The 25,622-nt window shown below is 42.5% G+C and overlaps 1 protein-coding gene across 5 annotated transcripts in view; it reads left to right on the top strand.

Moving 5' to 3' along the window:
* The window catches only part of sema4d (sema domain, immunoglobulin domain (Ig), transmembrane domain (TM) and short cytoplasmic domain, (semaphorin) 4D), a 132,128-nt gene that overhangs the window by 81,138 nt on the left and 25,368 nt on the right, over positions 1–25,622 (top strand). For all 5 annotated transcript variants that reach the window (XR_009932709.1, XM_062484671.1, XM_062484668.1 and 2 more), the window contains one exon: positions 8,137–8,270. Coding sequence is in view for 4 of the 5 variants with exons in the window: in XM_062484671.1 (XP_062340655.1) it covers positions 8,137–8,270 (134 nt within the window). In the remaining variant the exon portion in view is untranslated. The remainder of the gene's footprint in view (positions 1–8,136; positions 8,271–25,622) is intronic.

Below are 25,622 nucleotides of genomic sequence, written 5' to 3'. Positions count from 1 at the left end.
TGAAAAAACGGCTGTTTATTTTACATAAAACTCCCAAAACTATTTTTCGCTAAAATCAGCTAAACTATTTTTCTTGCGCGCTCGCATTAGGTGTGGAAGTCACTAACTAGGATCACATCAATCCCAGAATGTGCATGCATTAGCAGCGCAGCTGTCCAGGGCCTATCTTTCCTCCCAGTCCGTCCCTGCCGGTCCGTGAAAATATGTCTTACATGAAAGCGGTCCGTGGCGCAAAAAAGGTTGGGGACCGCTGCTTTAGAGGAAGCATCACAGATCATGGCGCTCCTTCAAATTGTGCAAACACTGTTAGAATTAGCTGAGCAGGTAGAATCTAATAATATATCTGAGTCTGAGTCAGATTTACACATTAATAGTAGCTCTGCCACTGTTTTAGTCATTGTTTGACATCAAGTTGCTCAGTCTGTGATGCGTCCTCTAAAGACCCACATTGCACATTTGCAATGTAATGCAATGCAGATGTGCACACCGCCCCCTACCGAACAAGATGGGTAGCTCGGTCAGCAGGGAGCTGAAGAAGAGCGGCTACTGACGTCACTCTGCTGCGCCGCTCAGAATGCTTTTTCGTTCATTTTGCATTTCTGCAAATGCATTTGAATTTTAATTGTGGTCACGATTTTGCAGCCACGTTCTTAAAATGAAAATGCATTTCTGGAAATGCATTTGAATTTGAATTGTGGTCACGATTTTGCAGCCACGTTCTTAAAATGAAAATGCATTTCTGGAAATGCATTTGAATTTGAATTGTGGTCACGATTTTGCAGCCATGTTCTTGAAAATGAAAATGCATTTCTGGAAATTCATTTGAATTTGAATTGTGGTCACGATTTTGCAGCCACGTTCTTAAAATGAAAATACATTTCTGGAAATGCATTTTAATTTTCAAATTTTACATTTCAAATAGAATTTTGGTATCTATTTGCTGGGGCATGTTTTGAAAATTAAATGTCAAATGTCTATTTCTTTTTCATTTTAATTAAGTGAAAGATTGAGCACTCTTGAAGAAGAAAATTAAAATGCAAATAGGATGATTGATTACTAATTTCATTTATGAGTCAAATAATGCAGCCACATTCTTAAAATGCAAATGCATTTCTGGAAATGCATTTGCATTTGAATTTTGGTAACGATTTGCTTCCATACGCTGTCAGTTCTTTTTGGGCCGGCCCGACCAAAAAAAAAGACAAAAAAAGCATTTAAATTATATCTGCGATTCGGCCCAAAAATGCGTCGGCCCACCGGGCAAATGCCCGGTATGCCAGATGGCCAGTCCAGCCCTGGTTGGCTTGTACCTGCATCATTGTATTTGAAAGCACGTTATTAGGCTAGCCGCTACCGTTTGTCCTTGTCTTAATGCGATGTTGTGTGAACCAAAACAATGTTTATAAACATGAATTGATTTTACCCTGTACTTGAGGCCTTTTGCGGGCATCTGTGGTAACCTGGTCGGGAGCAGTTTAAGTTGGAGATCAGAGATCAACCGGTATAAAAGCCACGCCCACTAACTCATTCTTGAGGATAATGCCGTCACCGTTCATAGAAGATCCTGTGGAGCTTGGTGCGCGGATAGTGAGAGGTGCGCTCAGAAGAGCCAGAACATTTAGAGACCGACAAAACCCTTTCGCATTCCCTCATGAGTATCTTTATGAAAGATATAGATTCTCAGCAGAGGGAATTACGTATCTTTGCCAGCTTCTTGAGCCGTATGTTGCCAATGCGACACATCGAAGCCGTGCGCTCACAGTCCCACTATATATAGCGTTTCGTTATTTCGCGGCCTACTTTTATAGTGTGGGTGATGCGGAGAACCTGAGCAAGAACACGGTCTGCCGCGCAATTTGCAAAGGATTTTCTTCAATGGCTGTTGCCACCATACTCTGATTAATGGAGTGATGAAAAAGAGATATCCAAAGTGCCCTTTGTAAAAACTTTGGACTCTAATATGTTGACAAAATGAAACAAGGATTTTCATTCTGTCTTCATGCAATGTTCTGATTTCCGTTGGAAATGTATGCAAATTATATCATATTTTACAACTTAATGCATCATTTGCTCATTTAAACATACATTTACAGGAAACTAGTAATGAAAACAATATTTGACCTAATATTAGTTATCAACTGGGGAGGTTTCATGTTGATATGTTATCCCTGGGGTGTCTCCCCTTAACCCATTCTGTTGTCCTTGGGTTGCTTTGAGCCTTCTTTCAACCAAAACATTTCAAACCAAAAAGAACAATGTGTATGGTACCATACAATGCTCTTCACAAGTTAAATAAATGATAATTTCACTACATTCATTGAATTTGGATGTTTCATTCACTTGTATAGCATTTTTCAAAAAGAATAAATAGGACATTGAAAGAAAGAAATGGTGAAAACCCCCACAAAAGACTCAAAAGGCACAACAAAAAAAGCCACAAAAAGGTATAAAAAGACCAAAACGTAGAACAAAGTTTAACAAATACATCCTTATGTGTTCTCCCTTCCCTAGGAACACAGAAACGCCAGCCTTGTTTTTTTTTAATTAAAAGCCTCTTATACTCTATATCAAGCCTCGTATACTCTATATCAAGCCTCGTATACTCTATATCAAGCTCCAGGGTTCTTTTATACAGGGCCCTCACATTGTCTGCTCCAACCTGAAACAAAGAACATTGTCCCTTTGCAAGGCACACTTGGAGAAAGTTCAAGGTGTACCCCCAAAATGCTCTCTGAGCAGGCAGACACAGTTTCCTGATCATCTAGGACCTCCACTTGAGAAAGTAAATGGCATATTTGATCAATATTCAGCAACCACATATGGCATACATACTGGTGTATGACTATTAGTTTCACTGTTACCTCTGTATGGCACAGTGGGACAACAATGGGTGGTGGCAGCAACACCACTGTATTTCCTGTCACTGCAGAGAACAGTAATACATTTCACTCCTACAATATTCATAAATAATTGTTGAATGAACATGGTCACATAGACCACATAGGTAGTCACATACTTGAAACATACATATGCTTGGGTTTCCGAGCTGCTGCCACCAGGGTCTGAAGAAATGCCCCCTTCCACTCCTTCCATCATGGGGTGACCCTGATAGCTGGAGAGGGCCAGCTCCTCAGCAGGAGTGAAGTGCTGTGGAGGAGGGCCCTACCAGTTTACTTTGCCTTATTTTTCTTCCTGTTGGCTGCAAGCAATTTCATTGTTCTATAGGCCCTTTGTAGCTATACCAATATCCTACAAAAGGGACTGACTCAGGCAATTCAGCCTTGTACTTGTTGGCCTTAAAATATGTGCAAGTATTGCCTACTGCTACTTACCGTTTTGAATTATGGTTTTATATTTATTTTTTATTTGCTCCCACGATCGTTTGCCACTGCCAGGGTTGCAACTAAAATAATACAGCAGCAAAAGTTTAACTTTATGGAATGCACACATGTAATTATGGTCACATCTTGTGCCTGGGGCACAAGATATCAATAAGTCATGTAGCTTACGCATTTACAGCGTCTGCTATTTTCTGCCAGCTTGGCAGCAGCGACTTTTTTGATTTTTGTCTGTATTATATGACTGTAGTCCTGATATATGTTTGTATTACAATATTTCACGAGAAGGAGTAGACAAAGTTTGGAAGATTATTGTCGGCTCCTCCTGCGTGAAATATGCGGCTCTTGTTTTGTCCATGTTTGCGATTGGACATACGGTGCAAACACCGCCCCTTTATGTGAACGCGCACATGTCTAGATTGGAAAGATCTGGGTTGAGTTAGAGAGTTGATAACCGCCGTCGTGATACCGTTTATCGTGATTGCGATTGTTACGCTTCGCGTAGCCGGATAACTGAAAGTGATCCAGAGCATGTTGATCTTGATTCGTAGTACAGGCCCCAGGTAGGCTAATCCACAGTGTATGTGTTTACATACTTAGTGGATCCTGATTGGTGTCGCCGCCGCAGCCGCAACACATTGATTGGAGGGTCACAGACCATATACAGCGCAGATGAAATGATTCAGACTACAGCGTTTATATGTTCAACAATATGAAATTTAGTTTTTGGTGTTTTAAAATTACACCAAATTTATTTCGGATTATTCCAACAGCAGAATACGAGGCGCAGGGAATTTAGATGTTCGTAAACGCACATAAACGCAATTTAGAGGTGGATAAATGAAATTTCCGCAATTTAGAGGTGGATAAATGCTATTTCCCAATTTCGGGAGGTGCGTAAACGTTTACGTGCGTTTAGCCCCCACTACATCCCTGGTTAGCATGCTAGCACAGCTATGCTATGCTCATCGATGAGGGAGTGAATGTGACCAATATCTCCAAGATTGGTTGGAGACAGGGCCGGAGTGGGGCCACTTTTCAGCCCGAGAGTTTCAGGCCCAAGACCGACCCTTTTTTTGTATACCAAACAGGGCCGGATGCAGCCTGCTTTGACTGGGGGTGCAGTGAACTTTTCTGGGGGTATTATTTTTTATATTGATACCATTTTTGAGACTGCTGACCGATTCGAGTGTTAATCAGGCACGGAGCCAGACGTTGTAAACATTAGGAGCTTTGCCCCAACCTAGGACGTATGGGTTTGATGTGATGCAAGATAGGGACAGCTGTTTCGCCCGCGAGACAAAAATGCTGCCTCCCCCTCCCTCAGTTACGACGCACTAAATTCTAACAAATATATTTTTTAGACGCTACACATGTTATACATCGTTGGAAAGCTACGATTCTTGTGCTTCTATTGAAATAAACCAATTCAAGATCAAGTCGCAATAGCAAGCAAAGTCAACGTCTTTTTCCGGTGAACATTCCTTCAACAATGCCAAAGAAAAAAGTTGTACTCACCCTAAGTTGTTCAAATAGGTCCAGGTGTGCAAATCATGCCATCAAAACTTGATCTGCGTAAGTCCCAAGGGTTCAAAGTATCTAACCATGTAAAGTAATTCGTCCAAATACAATGTTTTACGTTCATGAATAGCCATTATCCTTTGTTTCATTATGCAAGTTAGCCGACGGAAGAAACAACTTGTTCACATAAAAGTGTTATTTTCTCCGGTTAGCAACGGAGTATTTACAAAATGAAGGTATCAAAATGTCCGTTGAACCCTCGCCTTTTGATTGACACCTTGTTCGACCCAATAGGAGCTTCCATGCCCCGTTGACAGCCCTCTAAAGCCAACTAGGTCTGTGCGTCCTGCCCCCCCCCCCCCCCCCTCCCCACACTCGTTCTAAACAAATTTCTCGAACTGGCTTCGACTGGCTCTGAAATTAGCTCGTTAGCCTTGTAGCTGACAGCTAGCTGAAAATGCCAATACCTCATTTGTATGCGTCTGTGGAGCCTTCAAAATAACAGTCGATTGCGCAATATGGTTGACAGAATCAGTGTTCTTTGTGCGCCAATCCTTGGAATCAGATAAAGCACTCCAATGTGTTCATGCTTCAGTTTTTGTGTTTCAATATTACTAATTAGGGATTTAGCTATTATATATGATAGTTCTAAGTACCACCTTTCATTAGAGATAACAATTATGAAAAATAATACCTTTTTATTTGACCTTGACCTTGGTTACAAAGGGTCATTTTGGAGTCTCCAAAAGACCCTTTTAGAAAATTCCTGGATGTACTCTTATAAAAACATGTGTCAAATATGAATATATTGTGGTATTATGTTTGACTTTTGATTTGAATTGGGTAAGGCTTCAACCTGTGGTCCAATTTAGTCTTCCAGATAATACCTACCACCTCTAGGCCTATTCAGGCCTCTGTTTTCAAAACAAAATCTAGGCGGAAATAGAAATTTTCACTTTACTTGTGTTCAAGCTTCTATTACTCAACACTAGAAGGACTGACAGGGGTCCTGACAACAGGGGACATAACTTCAGAGTGTCAGCTTTCAAAAGAGATCATTTACATGCATGTACTCCAAATGGTTCAAGAACAGCTTCCAATTTACTTTGGGTATGCTGTTTAGGCGTTTTCAGGTAAATTTAACAGGAACATGAAAAGGTTAATGCGAGCGCACACAGAGCGCGAGCGAACCAATTCAATTGGTAAAACCTTGTCTAGCGATGCCATCACTCCGGCCCTGCTCCCATCCATCCTCCCTGACGCGTTTCGTTACGGTAGGGCCGCCCGTCCCAGCTATCGGTAGCCGATCTGGGAAAACTTTTTGGAAAAGACGAGCTATGGACCCAACCAACTCTATTTGGGAGGGGAGAGCTCCCTCACATGGTACAACCCATGCAGAGGTTGAGGTGTCAGAATGCGGAACGTGTGTAGCCTACTTTAAGAGAAGATAGACTAACGTGACAAATGTCAACAACAAAAAAATCCGTCCCAAAAGTGAAGCGGCCCACCGGGAACTCTCCTGATTCTCCCGATTACCCACCCCGGCCATGGTTGGAGATATAGAAGGGGGCGCCAAAAAAACTGCCCAGACAAAAAATGCTGGGCGCATTTTTTTGCGCCCCCCTCTGAGTGGCGCCCTAGGCGACCACCTATACCGCCTGTAGGAAAGACCGCCCCTGATTGTGTAATAAACGCTGCGGCGATTAATAACTAAACAAAATTCACAAAAGCTATCATACAGTCTTCCTTGTGCACATTAATCCAAGCAATTAGTTAAGTGTATAGTACAATCTCAACATGGCTGAAAAAGATCCATGGTGAAACTGGCGGCAAGTAAAAAAAAAAAGTCGAAATGCTTGTCCAAACAACGTCAATCGGGACTGCACTCCGTTGGATAACTTTACAGAGTGCCCGGTTCTCGAGATAATCGTTGGAAACTCTCTGGCCTAAAATCCCATTGTATAACATACACAGACAGACAGAGCGAGATTCCTGGAATTATTAGAAAGATACAATACATTTATTTATATTCAAAACCTACAGAAAGTTGACACATGACTGTACACAAGCTCTGAGTCGGTCAAGCCATGAAGCTGAACTTTTTGACTCAAAGCAAAAAAGAAAATTGCAATCCTCAGTTTGCCTGACGTGATAACCCTTGATGTGTTCAGGTACATTGCCAGTACAAGCTCTCTAGAAACTGGTCTAACTTTTTTTTGTAAGGACAATTTTTCCTTTTAGAAAACAAGCACAAACCAGCGTGCAATGAGTAAATCAGCATCTGTCATATGTCTAACGGTGAAGTTCTTATTACTTAACTACAGCTTCTATTTCAACTTCAGTCTATTTAGGTCTTTTCCACAGGTCTTTTTCCACAGTATTTCTATTGCACACAGTGCAATAGAAATAAATAAATAATTAAGCCTTGAAAGTGACATTACAGCTGTTCATTACTTTGACTAATGGTTTTCAATCTTACAGTTTTTCACAATTGCTAAAACACATTCTTGAAACAGTCACCCATTTTCTCAAAACTGTAAACACAAAACCTCATCTTCAAGCACTATTTACAAAACCTCTGAATCCTCTTGCAAAATGAAACTTTCGCCTCAAAACAGATTTACCTGTCCTCAAAATCAAACTTTCGCCTCAAAACAGATTTACAATGCAGTTGTTTGTCTGAAAGTATAAAATGATCTTTCACTTCACCTACAGATCTAAACAGAACACACAGAATTTGTCCCATAGCATAAAGGATGTGAGAGCAGAGGGGGTGAAATACTGAACTGTTTCCAACTCTGTAGTTGGTCCATGAGCCTTTCGTCGCACACAGTCTCTACACCTTTTCCCTCCTCCTTAGTTCCCTCCTCTTTAGTTCCCCACCCTACCTACCTCTTGGCCTAACTTCCTAATATCAAACAAACATATCTGTTCATTTGCAAGATAGGATACTTTAGAGATTAAAAAGGCTGATCTGCTTTCAGCACGATCAAGAGCCAGCAGTGTTCAGCTTTTTTTCATTTTTTGTTCATGTAGGCTAGCATGCTTATGCTTAACAAATGAGACACACCAAAGAGGATAATGTGCTGATGCCAGTTTTCATATTGAGAAAAACTGAAGTGGCTTCAGTGGCTCTCTCTCAGCTCTCTTTAAATGCAGCACACTTGTCTGTTTGCTCTCAATGCTCTTCCAGTTAAGGAACCACAGACAAACGATCATCTTTTTCACAGTTCCATCTTCAACGTTGGTACTCATTCCGTTTGTTGTTTTCTTTCAGAGGAAACGTTACGGTTTCAAAGTATCCGGAATCGAACATGGCATTCGGTGTCCTTGGTGTGTTCCTGGGCCTGCTGCTGGAGGTCTCCACCCACAGTCCTTCAAGTGCCCCAAGGACCTCCTGGAAACATGAAGGTACTGTATAACCCACTGCTCGTCATCCCTCCAGCACCTTAACTGACAATTACTAAACTACAGCAGTCAGCATATTGACTGAAGATTGACCTTATATTTGACTTTATATTTGGGCAACAAATATAACACGTTAATGTAGAGCTTGGCGGTATGGCCTAAAATGTATATCACTGTATAATTCTGAAGCACGGATGGTAACGGTATGTATTGTGATATATTTGGTTTTCTTAAAATGTCATTACAGTGCAATCTGCACCGCTGCAGCTAATCTACCGCAATCGGACATATTTAGATGGCATATTGCAGGTGTGTTGCCATGGGAGAAGAGCTAATATTTAGCTTTCAACAGTACGTTTATGGTATCACAAGAAAACGTCAATATTTGTAGAGCTAGTGAGCTTATTACTTGGTGGAATACTCAATTTTGTTGGCCTCCAATAAACAATTCACAATTCTAACCAACCTGGCATAATTGCTTGCATGGCTACACTCTTCTATGCTGAATTTTGTATGTTTTTTTGTCTCTGTAAACGTCGGAAGTTGTGTTATACTAGTGCACTGTGCCCCTATGTATAAATGCATAGCCGTGGGAACATATTTTATCAGGGGGGTGGCTTAATGTCGCGGGGCGGCAGGGATGGACTGGGAGAAAAAATAGGCCCTGGACTTTGATCCAGGTCGGCCCACCAGAACCGGCCCCTGTATACGCCACCACAGCTGCCCTGCTAACGCCTGGCACACACTGGCTGCAATCTGCTGCGAAGCGCCTGGAAGCGCGGTCTTTTTTCTGTTGGCGCCCATGTTATGAAATGGGACTGACCACACCGCCCGCGAAGAAGCGCCCGCGAAGAAGCGCCCGCGAAGAAGCGCCCGCGAAGAAGCGCCCGCGAAGAAGCGCCCGCGAAGAAGCGCCCGCGAAGAAGCGCCCGCGAAGAAGCGCCCGCGAAGAAGCGCCCGCGAAGAAGCGCCCGCGAAGAAGCGCCCGCGAAGAAGCGCCCGCAATCGTTTCGGCAGCTGGTATAATTTTTTATCAAGACTCTCACAAAATTAGCTGCAGGATGACAAAAGACACCATATTAGTTGATATATTTGAAAAAAAAACATGTTATTAAGATTGTACTACATTAATTGTAGACTACGGCGAACATTTGTAAAGTTGTAGACTTTATAATGATTTTTTTATATTACTTTGGAGGCCTACTTTACCAATATTCACCCTATATTAAAACTAACTACACAATGTTGGTAACGAACGGCCTTTATATGTGGTTCCCTGATGAAAACGAATGAAAAAAACGGCTTGATCTGTTGAGCTAGCATGCCCGTAGTTGTTTTGTTTGTTTGAGAGAAACGAGTTGTCACGCATTGCACACAACACACACGCGTGCAGACATAGCCTGCCGAGAGAGAACCCCCAAGTCGATTTCTAAATTCAGCGAGAAATTTAAGGAGATCGACGACATCAAATTAGTTCTCGAAGTTGAAAAGCACAGGAAGTTGTATGACCCCCAGCAACAATTTTACAAGGAAAACGTAGGCTAGATAAGGATCAATGCTGGGATATAGTCAATGCCATGTTTATGTGCGGAGAAATGAGCGTCTGGTGTGAACAGCTTTTGCTCAGTCGTAGCCGATCGTAGCCGATCGTGGCGCGGCGCTTCCAGCCGCTTCGCAGCCAGTGTGTCCCAGGCGTAATGCATGCACAGTCTGTGTTTGATGTGATGCTAGTTTGGAGTTCGCTACTTATTGCTCGCGCGAGCCAAATTTTTTGGCCTTTATTTGAGCGCCAAATCGTTTTTTGAGCTTTGTGTAAAATAAACATTGCCGTTTTTTAATTGGTAAACCTTGTCTGGTGAAGGTGATGTCTTTTTGTCTCTTAATTTTTCATCCCCACCTTTACGTTTCTTAGCCTGGTTTTCCATCGTTATTCCATGCAGTTTGTCAGTGATAAAGTAAGCAAACAGCGTTTGATCGGCCTTGATGAATTTGAATTGTATTTATTTACAGGGGCAGTGCACATTAATGAACATGGCTGTAAATGTACCAGTATTAGCCAAAATTGCTATTTTTCATCTATAGACCCTTGACAGATTTTTAAAAAGTCACCCCTAAAAAACTATAGCCTACATCTTATTAGTATACACATTAATTAGCCTAATTAAAAAAGGTAGGCTACAAACGTGATTGATTGATTCCAAGCACACTAAATCATTTAAATACCTTATATAGGTTGGACAATTTATCTAAACTCATATGACTGACTTTAATGTAGCAAACCACGGGAAGCAGAAAACGTCCAACTTGACGGCACGATTTCAACTCCTCCCCCGATTGCGAGCGGCAACTCTCACAAATTGATGCATCCAGCCGCAGCCAATAGGATCCAACTGCAGCGCTCTCTCCTCAGGCCCCTCAACTGGAACTCTCTCCTCAGGCCCCTCTTTCAGATGTAACGTAGTTGAGAGAGTTACGGTTTTGAGTGGCCTGAGGAGAGCGCTGCAGTTGGATCCTTCTCGCCGCAGCTGATGTCGAACACACCTAGTACAGTTTTTTACAATCGCAATTTTTCAATCTTTCTAACAAGTTTCCTCTTAACCCTGTAAGACCCCTTGTTGTAAAATTACAACGTCACCTTTAGCTCGTTAATTGCTCATTTCTTTTTTTTGAAAAAACAAATGTATCCAATAGCATTGCAAGGCAAGACAATAGGACCCATTGGTTATGTAAATGTTGTCGTTCAAAAAAAATCTTATTTGCAAATGTGTTTTTTGGAGAGCTAAAGGTGATGTTGTAATTTCAAATCTGGTTTTACAGGGTTCAACACACCTACGACACACAATTGGCAAAACGGGTAATTTCATGCTCAAAATCACACATTGTAAACGAAACTCCAACACTAATTTTCATAACACAAAAATACACTAAACAATACACCATGTCTACCAAAACACTAACACACGTTCTCTTTCAACAGGAACATCTAGTCAATCATAGGACAATGTCATAAAAACACTAACATCAGATGGAATTACAGAAACTGCATTCTGACAGTATATTGATCATAGATTGTGTTTCTTTTGAAGCCCCTCTGCATTTTGGTTTTGTTGGGTTTAGTAAATGCATGCATTTTGTTTCTTTTGCTACAGAAATTCAGTACAAAAAATGAATAACCCATCCCAAACAGAATTGCTGCAGTAAAGGCTTTATTTGCAACAGGACATTACTGCAAGATATACAATATAGCTGCCATTTATATTATGTGAAAATACTACGTAAATATACAAACAGAAAAAGCCCCCCCCCCCCCAAAAATAAATAAATAAAAATCTACTGTTTAATCTAATCTGCCCCATCTTCTGCTTTTGGCCACATGCTCTCATCCACATCACACCTGATATCTTCTCTGGCAAGGCATATTTGGAAACATCTTTTTGCATGCCTTATCCACCAATGGCAGTGTTCAGCTGTGATGTCTTGGCATGCAGCATCCATTGCATCCAGGAGGGACATTTGGTCCTGTGGACGATGGTTAAAAACCTTCCATCTCCAGGCTGAGAAAAACTCCTCAATGGGGTTGAGGAAAGGTGAGTAAGGGTCAAGGAAAAGGGACATTATCCTCGGATGGGCGTCAAACCAGGTTGTAACTGCACGGGAATGGTGGAATGCCACATTGTCCCATGTGATCACATATGTTGGCAAGTGGTCTCCCACCTGTCCCCTCTCTACCTCTGGCACCAGTCTTTGGTGCAGGTCTTCTAAAAACAGGAGAAGGCGGTCGGTGTTGTAGGGGCCAATCTCACACTTATTGTACAGTATGCAGGAGTGCACCGTTGTTGGAGATAGCGGCGCACATGGTGATGTTGACTCCTCTCTGGCCTGGCACGGTAACTGTGGCCCTTTTGCCAATTATGTTTCTTCCGCGCCAACGCCTTTTCAAAGTTGAAGCCAGCCTCGCCAACGTAGATAATTTAATGAGGAACTTCATTGGCCTCCAACTCCATGACTCTCTGAAAGTAATCAGACAGATTGTGTAAATGCTCTGCTGTATACATAATATATGTCTTACTGGGTTCCAGGTTTATAGACTAGTTTACTGCAAAATACACTATGTATGTTCCCAAAGACAAGATTGTCCTCTACAACTCTGGACTGAATGTCCTTCAGTTTTATTTAATTGTCAGCAATCACCATGTCGACAATTGCAAGTTCCTGTTCTTCATTTAAGAGCTTTCTTCTGCCCCGAGGGAGGTAGACGTTGAATCCTTAGAGAGACAAAATACAGTTACATATTAGAGACCGGAGGCATACAGTCACTGTAATACATTGTAAACGTACAGTATTTATACTTTGAAGTAGGAGAAGCCCTTATACAATATCCTACCTGTGGGTTTCTCGAAAAATCCGGACAATGGATGCCACTGTGTCCCGGCTAAGATTTGACTGTACTCGTTCACCTGCTTCTCTGTATGATAGCCCGTGGTTTATGACATGGTCTATGATAGTAGCTCTTATTTCGTCAGTTACCCTAGCTCTGGCCCTTCTTTGAGCGCCACCACGCATTCTAACTCCTCTCCCTTGTCCCACTCCTCTCCCTTGTCCTGGTACTTGTCTTCCTCTCCCTCGTGCAGGCATTTTTCTTACTTTTTCTTCTTTGCTCTATATTGTTCTTTTCCCCCACAAGATCAGCCCAAAGTGGTCATGCGATTGAAAGAACCTCAACACAGTGTGTTTCCTAGATGGTCATTTCAGATAGTTACGGATACCCCCTTGGCTGTGATTTGTCAGTATTACGAACCGCTTGTGTCAGGGGCGGGGTTGCCGTGATCAACAAGACGAACAGAATCCTTTGACCACCATTGCTGTAAGTTTTTTTAAAATATTACATATTTCAGCTAAACAGTACATGTAAATCAGAATCTGAATTAAAATGTGAGGAGAAATGGGCAGTGTAGTTGCTGAAAATGTGCTTATTTTATTGATGAAACGGCTAATTTGTAAATTTGCTCCGATTTTTCGATAACTTAGCTAGCATCACAGTGCAGCGCCACCTACTCTTCTGGCGGTGAATTGTTTTCAGCACCCACAGCCTACGGAGAACCATAAACAAAGTCTATCCGTCCGTATCCGTCCGCCCATCAGTAAACGGAGTCGAAGTAGCATATTTCGGCCTTAACTGTAGACGTCACTTGACGAGTCACTGACAGATTGCATTCCCATTTGAATTTTGCACCAAAAAGAGTGTGGTGACAAGTACATGTTAATGCAATAGAATGGGGGTGCTGTCTCTCTGCCACATTGAATTTCCATTTGAATAAAGAGTTTAAAAAACCTTGCCAACATGAAATGCAATGTGTTAGGCTTTCATTAAAAATTGTATTCAAAATAATACAAACTGAATGGAGGATTGCAGTTTCATTTTCCCATTGAATAGCCATTTGACAACTGCTTTGCCATTGGAATTGCGGATTGCATTGTCACTTTGCACATTGAATTGCCCTTTGAAAAATGCATTGCCATTTGAATAAAGAGTCTAATAAACTTCCATAAAAATGGGAAACTGACTTTTCGGTTCCAGAACAGCTGATTTAAATTAATTAAATCAACTTGGAGTATGTCCACTCTGAGTTAAGCGTCGGCATGAGTACTATAAAAAGCCAACATCAATGGAACTCCGACACTAGGATCCACCTGGCGACTAAAAATGTCCTCCTGCTTAACCCCATTTCAGTTAGAAGTGTTAATACGTGTTTATGGTGAATTTGAGCATATAATTTAGAAAAAAGCAACATGGCTGTAGCATAGGGTGACCACCTGTTCCGCTTTGAGTTGTATATCACAGCATTTTCACCCCTTGTCCCGTACGTCGCATATTGAAAATGCTGTGCGATACAACGCAAAGTGGGACAGGTGATCACCCTACTGTAGCAGCGAAGGAGAGGACCATTTCTGGACGGGTCACTGCATACATTTGAATGCAGTAGCCAGTCCACACATTGAACATATAACCACACTGTCCGTTAATATTACAGGTGAAAAAATGGTGGGATGTATAAAAATATCATGTTCACGTAGGTGCATCCACAGGTGCAAAGAATATACAAACATACTACGAACGGGTAAGGCAAAATTTGCTTAAGTCTATAAGCTCATGATTGTAGCATACTTCACCTTGGCTTTAATTATATTTACATTTAGTCATTTATCAGACGCTCTTATCCAGAGCGACTTACAGTAAGTACAGGGACCTTCCCCTGAGGCAAGTAGGGTGAAGTGCCTTGCCCAAGGACACAACATAATTTTGCACGGCGGGGAATCGAACCAGCAACCTTCTTATTAGTAGCCCGATTCCCTAACCGGTTAGCCACCTGACTCCCTATATTTGACATGATACAACGTAAATATCAGTTAGTGCCTTTTTCAACTTGTAGTAGCAGTAACCCAGAACAGAATGCTTTTCATCACAGGATGATGATTATGATGATGAAGAGATGTTGACTGCTGCAGCAGAGAGGGATGCAGAGAGGCCTACATGTATGGTAGCTACTGGTAGTTCTCTCCCCATGAACCTTTATTTACAGTATTGTGTGGAATTGTCCATTTTAAATCCTGATCATGTTGAAAAGGGAATGGAGGGGCATTGCCAGGAAGGGGGGTCCATCAGCTTGCATAGCTGCACTCAGTGAGATGTTAAGTTAATTTGGGCTCATCTCTGGTGGAGACGAGTCTGATTATAGGTGGCAAGCGGCCAACCTGGTGACCTGATGCAGCCAGAACAACTTAGAGCTCAATGCTCTTAAGACAGTTTCTTCCCTTCCGCTGTTGGCCTCTTCAACAAGGCCAAGGGACCACACTGACTCTAATGACTTCTTGCTTAACCCTTGTGTTATCTTCGGGTCATTCTGACCCATCAGTCATTGTGACCCACCGTCGTATTGCGACAACTTTACCGCATACAAAAACAAAGTGAAGCATTTTCTTTTAACCGTTGGGCTGTCTCAGACCCCCCACATTGCGAAGGTTAAAAGAAAATTATTTTTATTTGTTTTTGTATTGGGTAAAATTGGGTAAACACAACGATGGTTCATTATGAACCTTTGGGTCATGTGACCCGAAGGCAGCACGAGGGTTAAAACACACTGCTTTTTGCACTGCATTACAAAATGGTATCTTGTACATTTGTATTTTTTGTAATATTTGTATTTTTGTATTTTTATATTGTAATTTACGGCAACTTATATTTTATTTTATTGTATATTTAATTCTATTCTAATCCCACTTAGTACTGCTAGTTTATGTACCCTTAGTATAGATAGTCCACATATTTAAATTTTAGGTATATGTTTATTGTATGCACCTTCCTGCCAAAGCAAATTCCTTGTCTGTGCAAACTTTCATGGCGAATAAATCCCATTCTGATTCTGATTCTGATTACCGGTTCGATTCCTGGCTGTGCAAAATGACGTTGTGTCCTTGGGCAAGGCACTTCACCCTACTTGCCTCGGGGGGAATGTCCCTGTACTTACTGTAAGTCGCTCTGAATAAGAGCGTCTGCTAAATGACTAAATGTAAATGTATTATTAGGGGCCACCTATTGTTTTTGTTAGTTTTATTATTATTATTATTATTATTATGCATAGCGATTGGTGCGAAGTTTTGAAATTTGGCACACTGATTTGGAACGGTCTCCTGACTATTTATCACCAAGTTTCATGTTGATCCATGAAGCACTATAGCGCCACCAAGGCGTCAAAGTTGGAGGTGTGTTTACGCCCATAACTTTTGAACCATGAGACCGTTTTTCTTAAGTGAGGTTTCATCAGACGCAGACGATTCGACTGAACCCTATGGCGTCATTGTCGTCCCGAAGGTTTTTCCGTGATTTGCATTTTAAGAAATTTTTCAAACTCCTCCTAGGCCGTTGCTCCGATTTTCCTGAAAATTGTAAGAGATCATCTTCAGACCATGCAGACAAAAAGTTATCAAAATGGCATCGATAAGTCAAACCGTTCACGAGTTACGCGCAAACGATTTTGACAAAGAGCGCCCCATAGCGGACGTGAGGCCTTGTCTCGGTTTACCATATGGAGACGAAACTTTGGAAATGTCATCGCGAGCATGTCATCTAATCATCTTCCTACCACAATCACCTTGATATGTCAAAATATGACTGAATTACAGCTGTTTATACTTGGGTCAAATCTGACACAGCTCGCCACGGGAGAAACGGCTTCCTTTTTTTTATAAAGTAACCGAACACAGCATTTCCCAGCAGTGAGAATAGCTCACTGGGATAAGACGGGCTCCTTTGAAACGCAAGGTCGTAGGATTGAATCCAGCCACAGTCATCAAGCATGTTGTGATACCGGATCATCTGTTTAGCGAAGCCAGGTACGCCACAGTAGCTGTCTGGCAGTATAATCACAATGGTAGTGTGATTATGAGACAGTGCATTTTGTCTCAAAATTACATATTTACCAAGCGCTTATCGTTACAAAACTCGGTGTACGTCTTTTGCGCAACACCGTGAAGGTAATCGAAAGTTTCGGGGTAGCGCCACCGCGTTGCCGAAAAGTATAATGCGATTTTAAAAAAGCGAATGTTTTTTATTAAAAGTTTTGCTGTGCTTCTTTAGCTACTGAATTTCCATATCGAATGCTGCTTGGCCCCTTCATTGCTGCTTGCAGCTATATTTATTGGGTGTGCTCAAGCCTTCGGCGAGAGCACAACCTTTGTTCTCTCACATATATATTATTATTATTATTCTTTTTGCCCCCCTAAAACTCAGTCAATATTTGGCCTACATAGACAACCTAGGTGTCAAAAGTTTCGTCTTGGTAGCGATTGAGTTGCTTCTATTGGGATTTACGTTCCGTTGCATGGTTCAGGCTCAAGTTACGTTTTTGTGGCGAAAAGTGAAGCTAACGGTGGCTAATTTGCTAGCCACAGTCACTGACGTTACTAACGTCACTACGTCACTAACGTCACGAAAACACGCGTGACTACCTGTAGCAGAACATTTGTTTCGCATCTGTTAACTTGGGGGATAGCTAGGCTAACTATAGCTTTACTGCAAGGCAGCTGCAGAAACGCCACAAGCAAAGAGGCCAGGGTGATAACTATTTACTCATTTTACTTTGTGATGTGAAACACAATTGTGATGTGTAATGTACAATATTAGCTGATATTATTAAGGAAGTAGGCCCACATCTACTTTCGGAAACGGTAGTCTACTATTTCACTGAGGCATTAGCATGACATTAGCCTCTGTTGCCCGGGCAACACATACTACAGTGGTCTATGATGCATCTGTTTTCAATCATTAAAATAAACATTCCTCACAAATACATTTTCGTGGTAGGATTTATTATGACATTACATTACAAGTAAACGATTTGTTGGTGAAATTATCATTACCTGTGGTTTCAAACCAGTGTTGCTCACTGCAACGCTGTAGCCTACGCGAGACACACTACAAAAACATCTACACAGCTGTAGGAAGTCAAACGGCGACAGAACATGTTTGGCACTCCCCTTACTTAAATCAAAAGTCTTTCAATAGGTGAAACTATCTGACTACTAACCTGAACTTCATTGCCACAGCCTAAACTTTGTCAATCTGTTCATGAAAATAATTAATTTCAGCCTAAACCGTACAACGGAACGTTAAAACGAATTCAACCAACTCAATCGCTACCAAGACGAACACAGCAGTAGTCTAGTACTGTACTGTAGTAGACTTTACCGGGGCAGCTTCTCCACACAGGGCTATATTGCATTTTGCGTTGTTACTGACAATGATCGCTACCAGTGAGCTTTTTATGAATGAGCGATTTTCCACTAAATAAATGTCAAGCTTATTTACGTTTTTGGGGGCATATTTTCAGTTAGCAGATGGTACTGTTTGAATCGCGATTCAATCTTCTACTGCCGGGTAACGTCGTAGAATAATCTTCAAAGGGGGTTCTTTATTAATGAATGAATGCAATATGAGTAGGCTAAATGCCTTAAAATATCACGAGAAGGGAAAAACTTAAAAGGACGTTTACGTCATAGAGATTAAGTCAATTTTTACACCGGTCTGCCAAATTTATTCGTTTTGATTCAACGATGAGGATGCCTTTTGCAGGGGAAATGAGAAGATCTATTTCATTCTACACTTCACTCGTATTTTCAGTTGTATATGAGCAGCAAAAAAAAAATGCTTTTAAATCTATGTAATCTTTATAAATAATAAGTAGGCCCTATGCATTTTTATTTAAAATATACAGACCCCTGTGCAACCGACGCAAGCAAGCACACCCTACAATTTCCCCAGAAATTGTACCCTCTCTAGTTATTATTATTACACATCTTCTTCTGCCATGGGAGTCTATGGCAGCCCCTAGAACCGTATTGTCAGAAGTTGAAACTTGGCACACTCTTTGGGACCAGTCCCCTCATCAATTTCACCAAGTTTCATGTCTCCCATTCCAACCATCTAGCGCCACCAATGGGTCAAAGTTGAAGGTGTGTTTACACACGTTACTTTTGAACCATATGCCTCATTTTCCAAAATGAGGTATTGTTGTATTCCCTGGATCAAGACGAGTCCAGCGCACTCTATGACGTCATACCCAGTTATATAGATTCTCCGCCATTTTGAATGTTAAGGAAAAGCGTTTTTTCGCACTCCTCCTACAATTCTTGTCGAATCTTCTTCAAAATTGCCACAGCCAGGTACACCGCAGTCACTAGATGTCGAAAGTTTCTTCTGGTTTATCTGACCTGCTTGGCCACCACATTGCTGCTTGCAGCTATATTTCAGGTTGATTTTCTACCGGCGAATCAGCGAACAGAGGGAGTGGCTGAGAACGATGACGTTGTGCGCTAGTTTGTGTTGTAGTTCCGTAATGGCGGCGGAGAAAGATGCGAGCAGCCATTCGGTCCGTTGTGGCAACGCTGCCGAATATCCAACAGCTAAAGCCGGAGCAAGAACAAGTTTTGCTGAGTTTTGTTGGTGGCCATGATGTTGTGGCCCTCCTCCCCACGGGGTTCGGGAACAGTTTGATTTTCCAGCTACGGCAGCTAGCTCTGTTACAGTAGTGGTGAAGGAATTGGCTAAGGCGAACGCTAGTGATTGGTTATGGCAGATCAGAGTGGCTCTGGACAGATCCAATAGTTTTAAACTTCAACAGAGTACCCGCCTACAAGGAAGTCAATGCTTGTCAATGGAGCGAGGCCAGACTCTCTGTACAAATGCAATGTACGAGAGTCTGGTTAGGACCAGGCTAGGAGCTTGGGGGGGGGGCGCGGCAGGAATCTGGGGGGGCGCGGCAGATATCTGGGGGGGCGCAGACCACCCCAGCCCCCCCCCTGGATCCGGCCCTGCTTTCAGAGCCTTCAAATCTTCAGCTATTAAAACCGTTCAGCTATCAAAAAATTCAGCAGTTTCAGGCTATGACTGCTATATCTTTTTAGCTTTGTACCTCTTATGCTTGAATTAATATAAATTAATATTCATAATATTTTTAACATGGTTTTCCAATTGTAGCAGGGTTTGCTCGTTTAAGATTAGCAATACTTAATTTATAATAAAGTATGTAGTTCTTGGGGGAACCACCTCTTATTTGTTAAAGGGACAGAGGAAACCTTATTGAGTAGTATTGAATAATAGCTTTCGTAATAATCAGTCTAATCTTAAGTAGTGAATTCTATGAAAGTAGAGCAGATCAGATAACAGGAGGGATACGCGAATATTATACACAATGATTTATTTTAAGCAAATGTAATTGGGATGAACAAATACCAGATAAGTTATGGATTAGTTTGGCTAAAACAGTACAGTAGGTCCTATACCGTTATGGAAGCGGGATACACAATGGAAAGCATGTGGAGAGGGGAAAGGGGAGGAGAGAGAGAGAGATAGGCCTCAAGAGACAACTGGACAGTCTATGCGATGGTAGGATAGTCCTAACGAGAGCTAGGTTAAGTCATTTGCAACTAGAATCAAACATAACAAATTCAACCACAATATGCCAATGTTCACAAGTAAGAAATATAGCAAATCGCAGTTACTTTGGTTGGCTTGAAGAAGGGTAGAGTCAATGGTTTTGTTATCGTCCAACGAAAATAGAACAACTGAATCTTTTGCCAAAGTTCCGGGCGCTCAGTGAATTTGCAGGTTAAGAGGAATAGTTTAGAAATGACGCGTTCACTTCAGTTTAATTCCTACGAACAAGCAGGGTGTGATTGTTCATCTTGGGTTTTTATAATCCAAGAAATGCGGGGTATCCCGTTTTTGAGGGTGAACTTTTCATTGGTCAGTTTACCTGACTGGGCGTTGTCCTGAGATAAGATAGGTGTGAAGTGGTCGGTAGATTGAAGTCAATATTTCAAATGTCCATGGAATGCTTAAACTTCAAAATATAACAATACAACGTTCAGAAATAGTTTTGTTAGTATGGTACAATCATTTTGATATCAAGATTGACTGACTTATCATAACCGGAAAGGAAGTTTCATTAAAACATCAAATTACATCAACACAGCATTTAAAGGTAAAGCATAAATTGTCACACAAATTCCAATAGTTCTTCTAGTGTCCACAAGCAGTATTGTCTTTGAGAGATGTTTGTAAATCCATGAAATGTCTGTTTTTAGATAAATCCTTTATCATTCAGATTTTCTGGAGTAAGGGAGGTTGAGAAAGGTGGGCCGTTGGCTGGCTCTTCCCCCCCCTTGGAGAGGGGAACACCAGGTATGGCATCAGCCCCTTTGAGGCTTATCCAGAAGATAGTAGCATTGTATGAGACGTCATATAATGCAATCAGTCATCCTGGTGGTCAGTACTGTGTCTTACTGAGTGGATCAGAAATGGTTGTGTTGGCGGTTTGACTCTCTGCTACACAATTGAGTTTTTTTTCAAATCCTCTCAAAAAATTTTAAAAAAATCTGCTTTTTGATATCTATTCAACTTTTTTAAATATCACTGATTATGTTTCATGAGTTTTTCAAACCGTTTCTGAGATTTACATGGGTGTGTACGTGAGAGCCTAAAGTGCTGACTGAAACGCTTAGAGTGGAGGGGAGCTTCGAAATCAGTTTCAAAAGTATTTTAGTTTGCCAGCATTGCCACAATTTTCAATCTTCATGCTTCATTTTTGGATCAATAGATAGCTCATTTTGTGTTGGTCGTAGACAGTTGTCTGTGGAATCCAACAGACTTACACATTTGTTCAGAGGCCCACGAAAGCGAGACAAAGTCCAACTCTCGCCCCATAGAGACCAATAAAAATCTGGTGACACATTTCTCAGAGAAAGCAGAAGTTACACGTTTCGGCAAAGTCTTGGGTCTCGGAAAATATCCGTATTTTTTGGATTGGACGTATAGTTTGCGTCTAGGTTAACTTGTTTGAGGTGTGGATTCTAGTTACATTTCTGTTATTCGATTCAGTCAACTCGTCTCATTAAAAGACTAAGAGCACCTACTAATTCTGCAGATGCTGCTCATATCTCTTTTACTAACTACTATTGCTAATGGAACTGTTTTGTTCTACTACGCTACTGAGTGCGTTCACTTGACCATGAGAAACCCGATTACTAGCAATTGTCGGTTTATGCCAATAATACGATTACTCCGTTTACATGTGTAATTAGTTATGCGATTACTCAATAAACGCGTCTACATGATTATTTTTATTAATCGTTGTATGCTCCACGGACAAAACTTGCACCACCATCATCCTTCTGCAACAAAGTGTCGCCGTGTCTTCCTGTATCGGCCCTACTGCTGTATGTGTCATTCCATCAACACATTGAATCCTACTTAGAAAGCCGAGTAAACGCACTCAATGATGACATCTGCTACTGCTATTACTATCCCAACTATAACTCACACATTTTGTGTGAGTCACATTTTTTCATTTTTTCATTTCTGTATTTTCAGCAATATTTTTTTTTTTAATCTTTCAGCATTCCAAAGCATTTTCTACAGAAAATGCACTTTCTAGTTTGTATATGGTATTAAAAAATATAAACATATTGAGATTTGATATTGTATTGTTATTATTACTATTTTGCTTAATATTGGCTTAGCAACTTTTAAAACTGTTTACTGTTAATTTAAATTATTGTAAGATTCATATTTTGTGGCTTTGGACAAAAGTGTCTGCTAAATACAATACAAACACACACACACAGCCTCCCTCCCTTCCTGAGTCCCTGTTAATTTGCCTACTCCTTACCACGTCGTCAACTACTCTTTCTTCCATCTTTCCTCACTCGCCCTCATGGCCCTGTCATGGTCACTCTCCTGCTCCTCGGCTTCTTCCCTGACTCTGTCAGTAGCCTATGTTTCGGCCTCTTTGAGACAGCCACCTCTCCTCCTTCCTCTACAGGCAGGGCCGGATTAAGACAATGGGCTTTAGGGGCTGCAGCCCTGGGCATCGCCACCAGGGGGCCTCAGGTTGCCCGATGTCGAGTGAGTCAACGGCACCGCGCATAACATTAGAAAAATTCAGAGTGAAAACAAAAATATTGTGCGAAAATGTCTGGTCAAAGACAGCACGAAAGTGGGGCCAAAATCTGCGATGGGACTGAGCTTGAATAGTTTCGGCGACTTTTTATAGTTCAAAATCGCTGTCAATCAAAAGGAGATGGAGTCTTTCGACAGACCCTCCAATCATCAAGCAGAAGCCCAGCGTCCTGGCCAGCCCACTCCTCCATTCCCCCAGAGACGCTGAGCGTCCGTGGGCGAGACATAATCGCAGCATTTATCCAATGACCGTATAGTTTCGATTTGTGTATATGTGTATATATATATATACATATACACATACACATATACATATATATATCGCGTCAGGGCGATATAGGGGCCTCATCCTGGTAATTAGCCCCAGGCCTCAAAATGTCTTAATCCGGCCCTGTCTACAGGTAATTCTGATGTTGAAGCAGCTAAAGCCCCCCCCCAAACATGTTCGAAATCTTTGCACATTTTGTGGCATTCACCTGTAGATTTGTTATCTTTTCCTCCCTTAACTTTTCTGCGCCTCCCTTGCGCTTTGATGGTCGTTTCTCCATTTTAGCGATGCTAAACTTTAACGATGCTAAACCAGCATAGGCATTAGCCAACAGCTCGTGTCTCAAGGCCTGCGGGACGCAATATTATGATTCAGGGGAAGGGGGTTCCTGGATTTGATTGGGTCAGGCCAGTGCCAATAAAGAAAATTAACCAATGGGCCGCTGTCAGTTCTCTATAGGCCGGCCCGACCAAAACAATTTTTATTAAAGATCCTGTAAAGTGGAATTAAAAACGAGTTTCAAGTTCACCACACCACAGAACAATGTGTTATTAACTACCCATCCAAATTCGAATGAAAAAAAACACAGACAAGTATGTTAAATTAGGCTTTGAAATCGTAAGAAAATCAGCAGCCTTCTCTGTTCGAGACTGGGGGGGCGTGTTGCCTGAAGGAGCTGAAGCTCGGCCCCCTCGCTGGAAGGCGCCGCCTCTCTCAAGTAAGCTACCTACGACCCAGATAATGGATGCTACGTCAAGCCGAACAAAACAGTATAGAATTAGAATGTATTTGTTCAATGAGTGAAACATACAGATGCATATAAATGAAATATTCCCCTGAGCTGTAACACAGGAGTAAACATTTACAGCAGAGACAGCAGACAGTGAGCTCTCCAACTACTTCTAGCACATTAGCTACCATTTCACCAAAATACCATCATTCTACACCGAGTAGCCTAATATCAAGTTAGCGGTTTGCACTAATTATAGCAGAGGAGGGTGTGCTCCAACTTTAGGGGGATCACACTCCTCATCCTCCCTGGGAAAGTATATTCAGGCGTTCTGGAGTGGAGGGTCCGTCGGATTGTCGAACCTCGGATTCAGGAGGAGCAATGTGGTTTTCGTCCTGGCCGTGGAACTGTGGACCAGCTCTATACCCTCGGCAGGGTTCTGGAGGGTGCATGGGAGTTCGCCCAACCAGTCTACACGTGTTTTGTGGATTTGGAAAAGGCGTTCGACCGTGTCCCTCGGGGGCTCATGTGGGGGGTGCTCCGGGAGTACGGGGTACCGGACTCCCTGATCGGGGCTGTTTGGTCCCTGTACGACCGGTGCCAGAGTTTGGTCCGCATTGCCGGTAGTAAGTCGAACTTATTCCCGGTGAGGGTTGGACTCCGCCAGGGCTGCCCTTTGTCACCGATTCTGTTCATAACTTATATGGACAGAATTTCTAGGCGCAGCCAGGGTGTTGAGGGGGTCCGGTTCGGTGACCTCAGGATCGGGTCGCTGCTTTTTGCAGATGATGTGGTCCTGTTGGCTTCATCGGGCCGTGACCTTCATCTCTCACTGGAGCGGTTCGCAACCGAATGCGAAGTGGCTGGGATGGGAATCAGCACCTCCAAATCTGAGGCCATGGTTATTGACCTGAAAAGGGTGGAGTGCAATCTCCGGGTCGGGGAGGAGATATTGTCCCAAGCGGAGGAGTTCAAGTATCTCGGGGTCTTGTTCACGAGTGAGGGAAGGATGGAGCGTGAGATCGACAGGCGGATCGGTGCGGCGTCCGCAGTGATGCGGGCTCTGCATCGGTCCGTCGTGGTGAAGAAGGAGCTGAGTCGAAAGGCGAAGCTCTGTATTTACCAGTCGATCTACGTTCCTACCCTCACCTATGGTCACGAACTGTGGGTAGTGACCGAAAGAACGAGATCGCGAATACAAGCGGCCTAAATGAGTTTTCTCCGCAGGATGTCCGGGCTCTCCCTTAGAGATAGGCATCTGATAAGGATGCCTCCTGGACGCCTCCCTGGTGAGGTGTTCTGGGCACGTCCCACTGGGAAGAGGCCCCGGGGAAGACCCAGGACACGCTGGAGGGACTATGTCTCTCGGCTGGCCTGGGAACGCCTCGGGGTCCCCCAGGAAGAGCTGGTGGAAGTGGCCGGGGAGAGGGAAGTCTGGGCCTCCCTGCTTAGGTTGCTGCCCCCGCGACCCGACCCCCGGATAAGCGGAAGATGATGGGATGGGATGGGATAGCAGAGATACCTCTGGAAAAGTTATCTAGTATAATTATAACAAGCACACAAAACTGAGTGATGAACTGCTGGTGGCGGAGGATGGTCCAGGTGCGACCGGAGGATGAACGGCCGGGGGGGCGATGCTCGGTTGGTGAACCCTGTCTGTCTTTGGTCCATGTTAAAACTGTCCGCCGTGAAATGGTCAGTGGCGCAGAGGCGGCTGTTGGAGTTTATCCGAAGCTTTCCATGAGCGTGGCTCTTCACAAAATCTATCCACCTATTTTTCCTTTCATTATCAACAGGGAACTTAATGTTAAATGGCGTTGCAGCGCAGCTGGAGTTCTTGCA

This window comes from Osmerus eperlanus, chromosome 18 (genome assembly GCF_963692335.1).
Source record: "Osmerus eperlanus chromosome 18, fOsmEpe2.1, whole genome shotgun sequence".
NCBI lineage: Eukaryota > Metazoa > Chordata > Actinopteri > Osmeriformes > Osmeridae > Osmerus > Osmerus eperlanus.
Note: the sequence above shows the minus strand (reverse complement) of the source record. Positions and strands in the feature narration are given on the sequence as shown.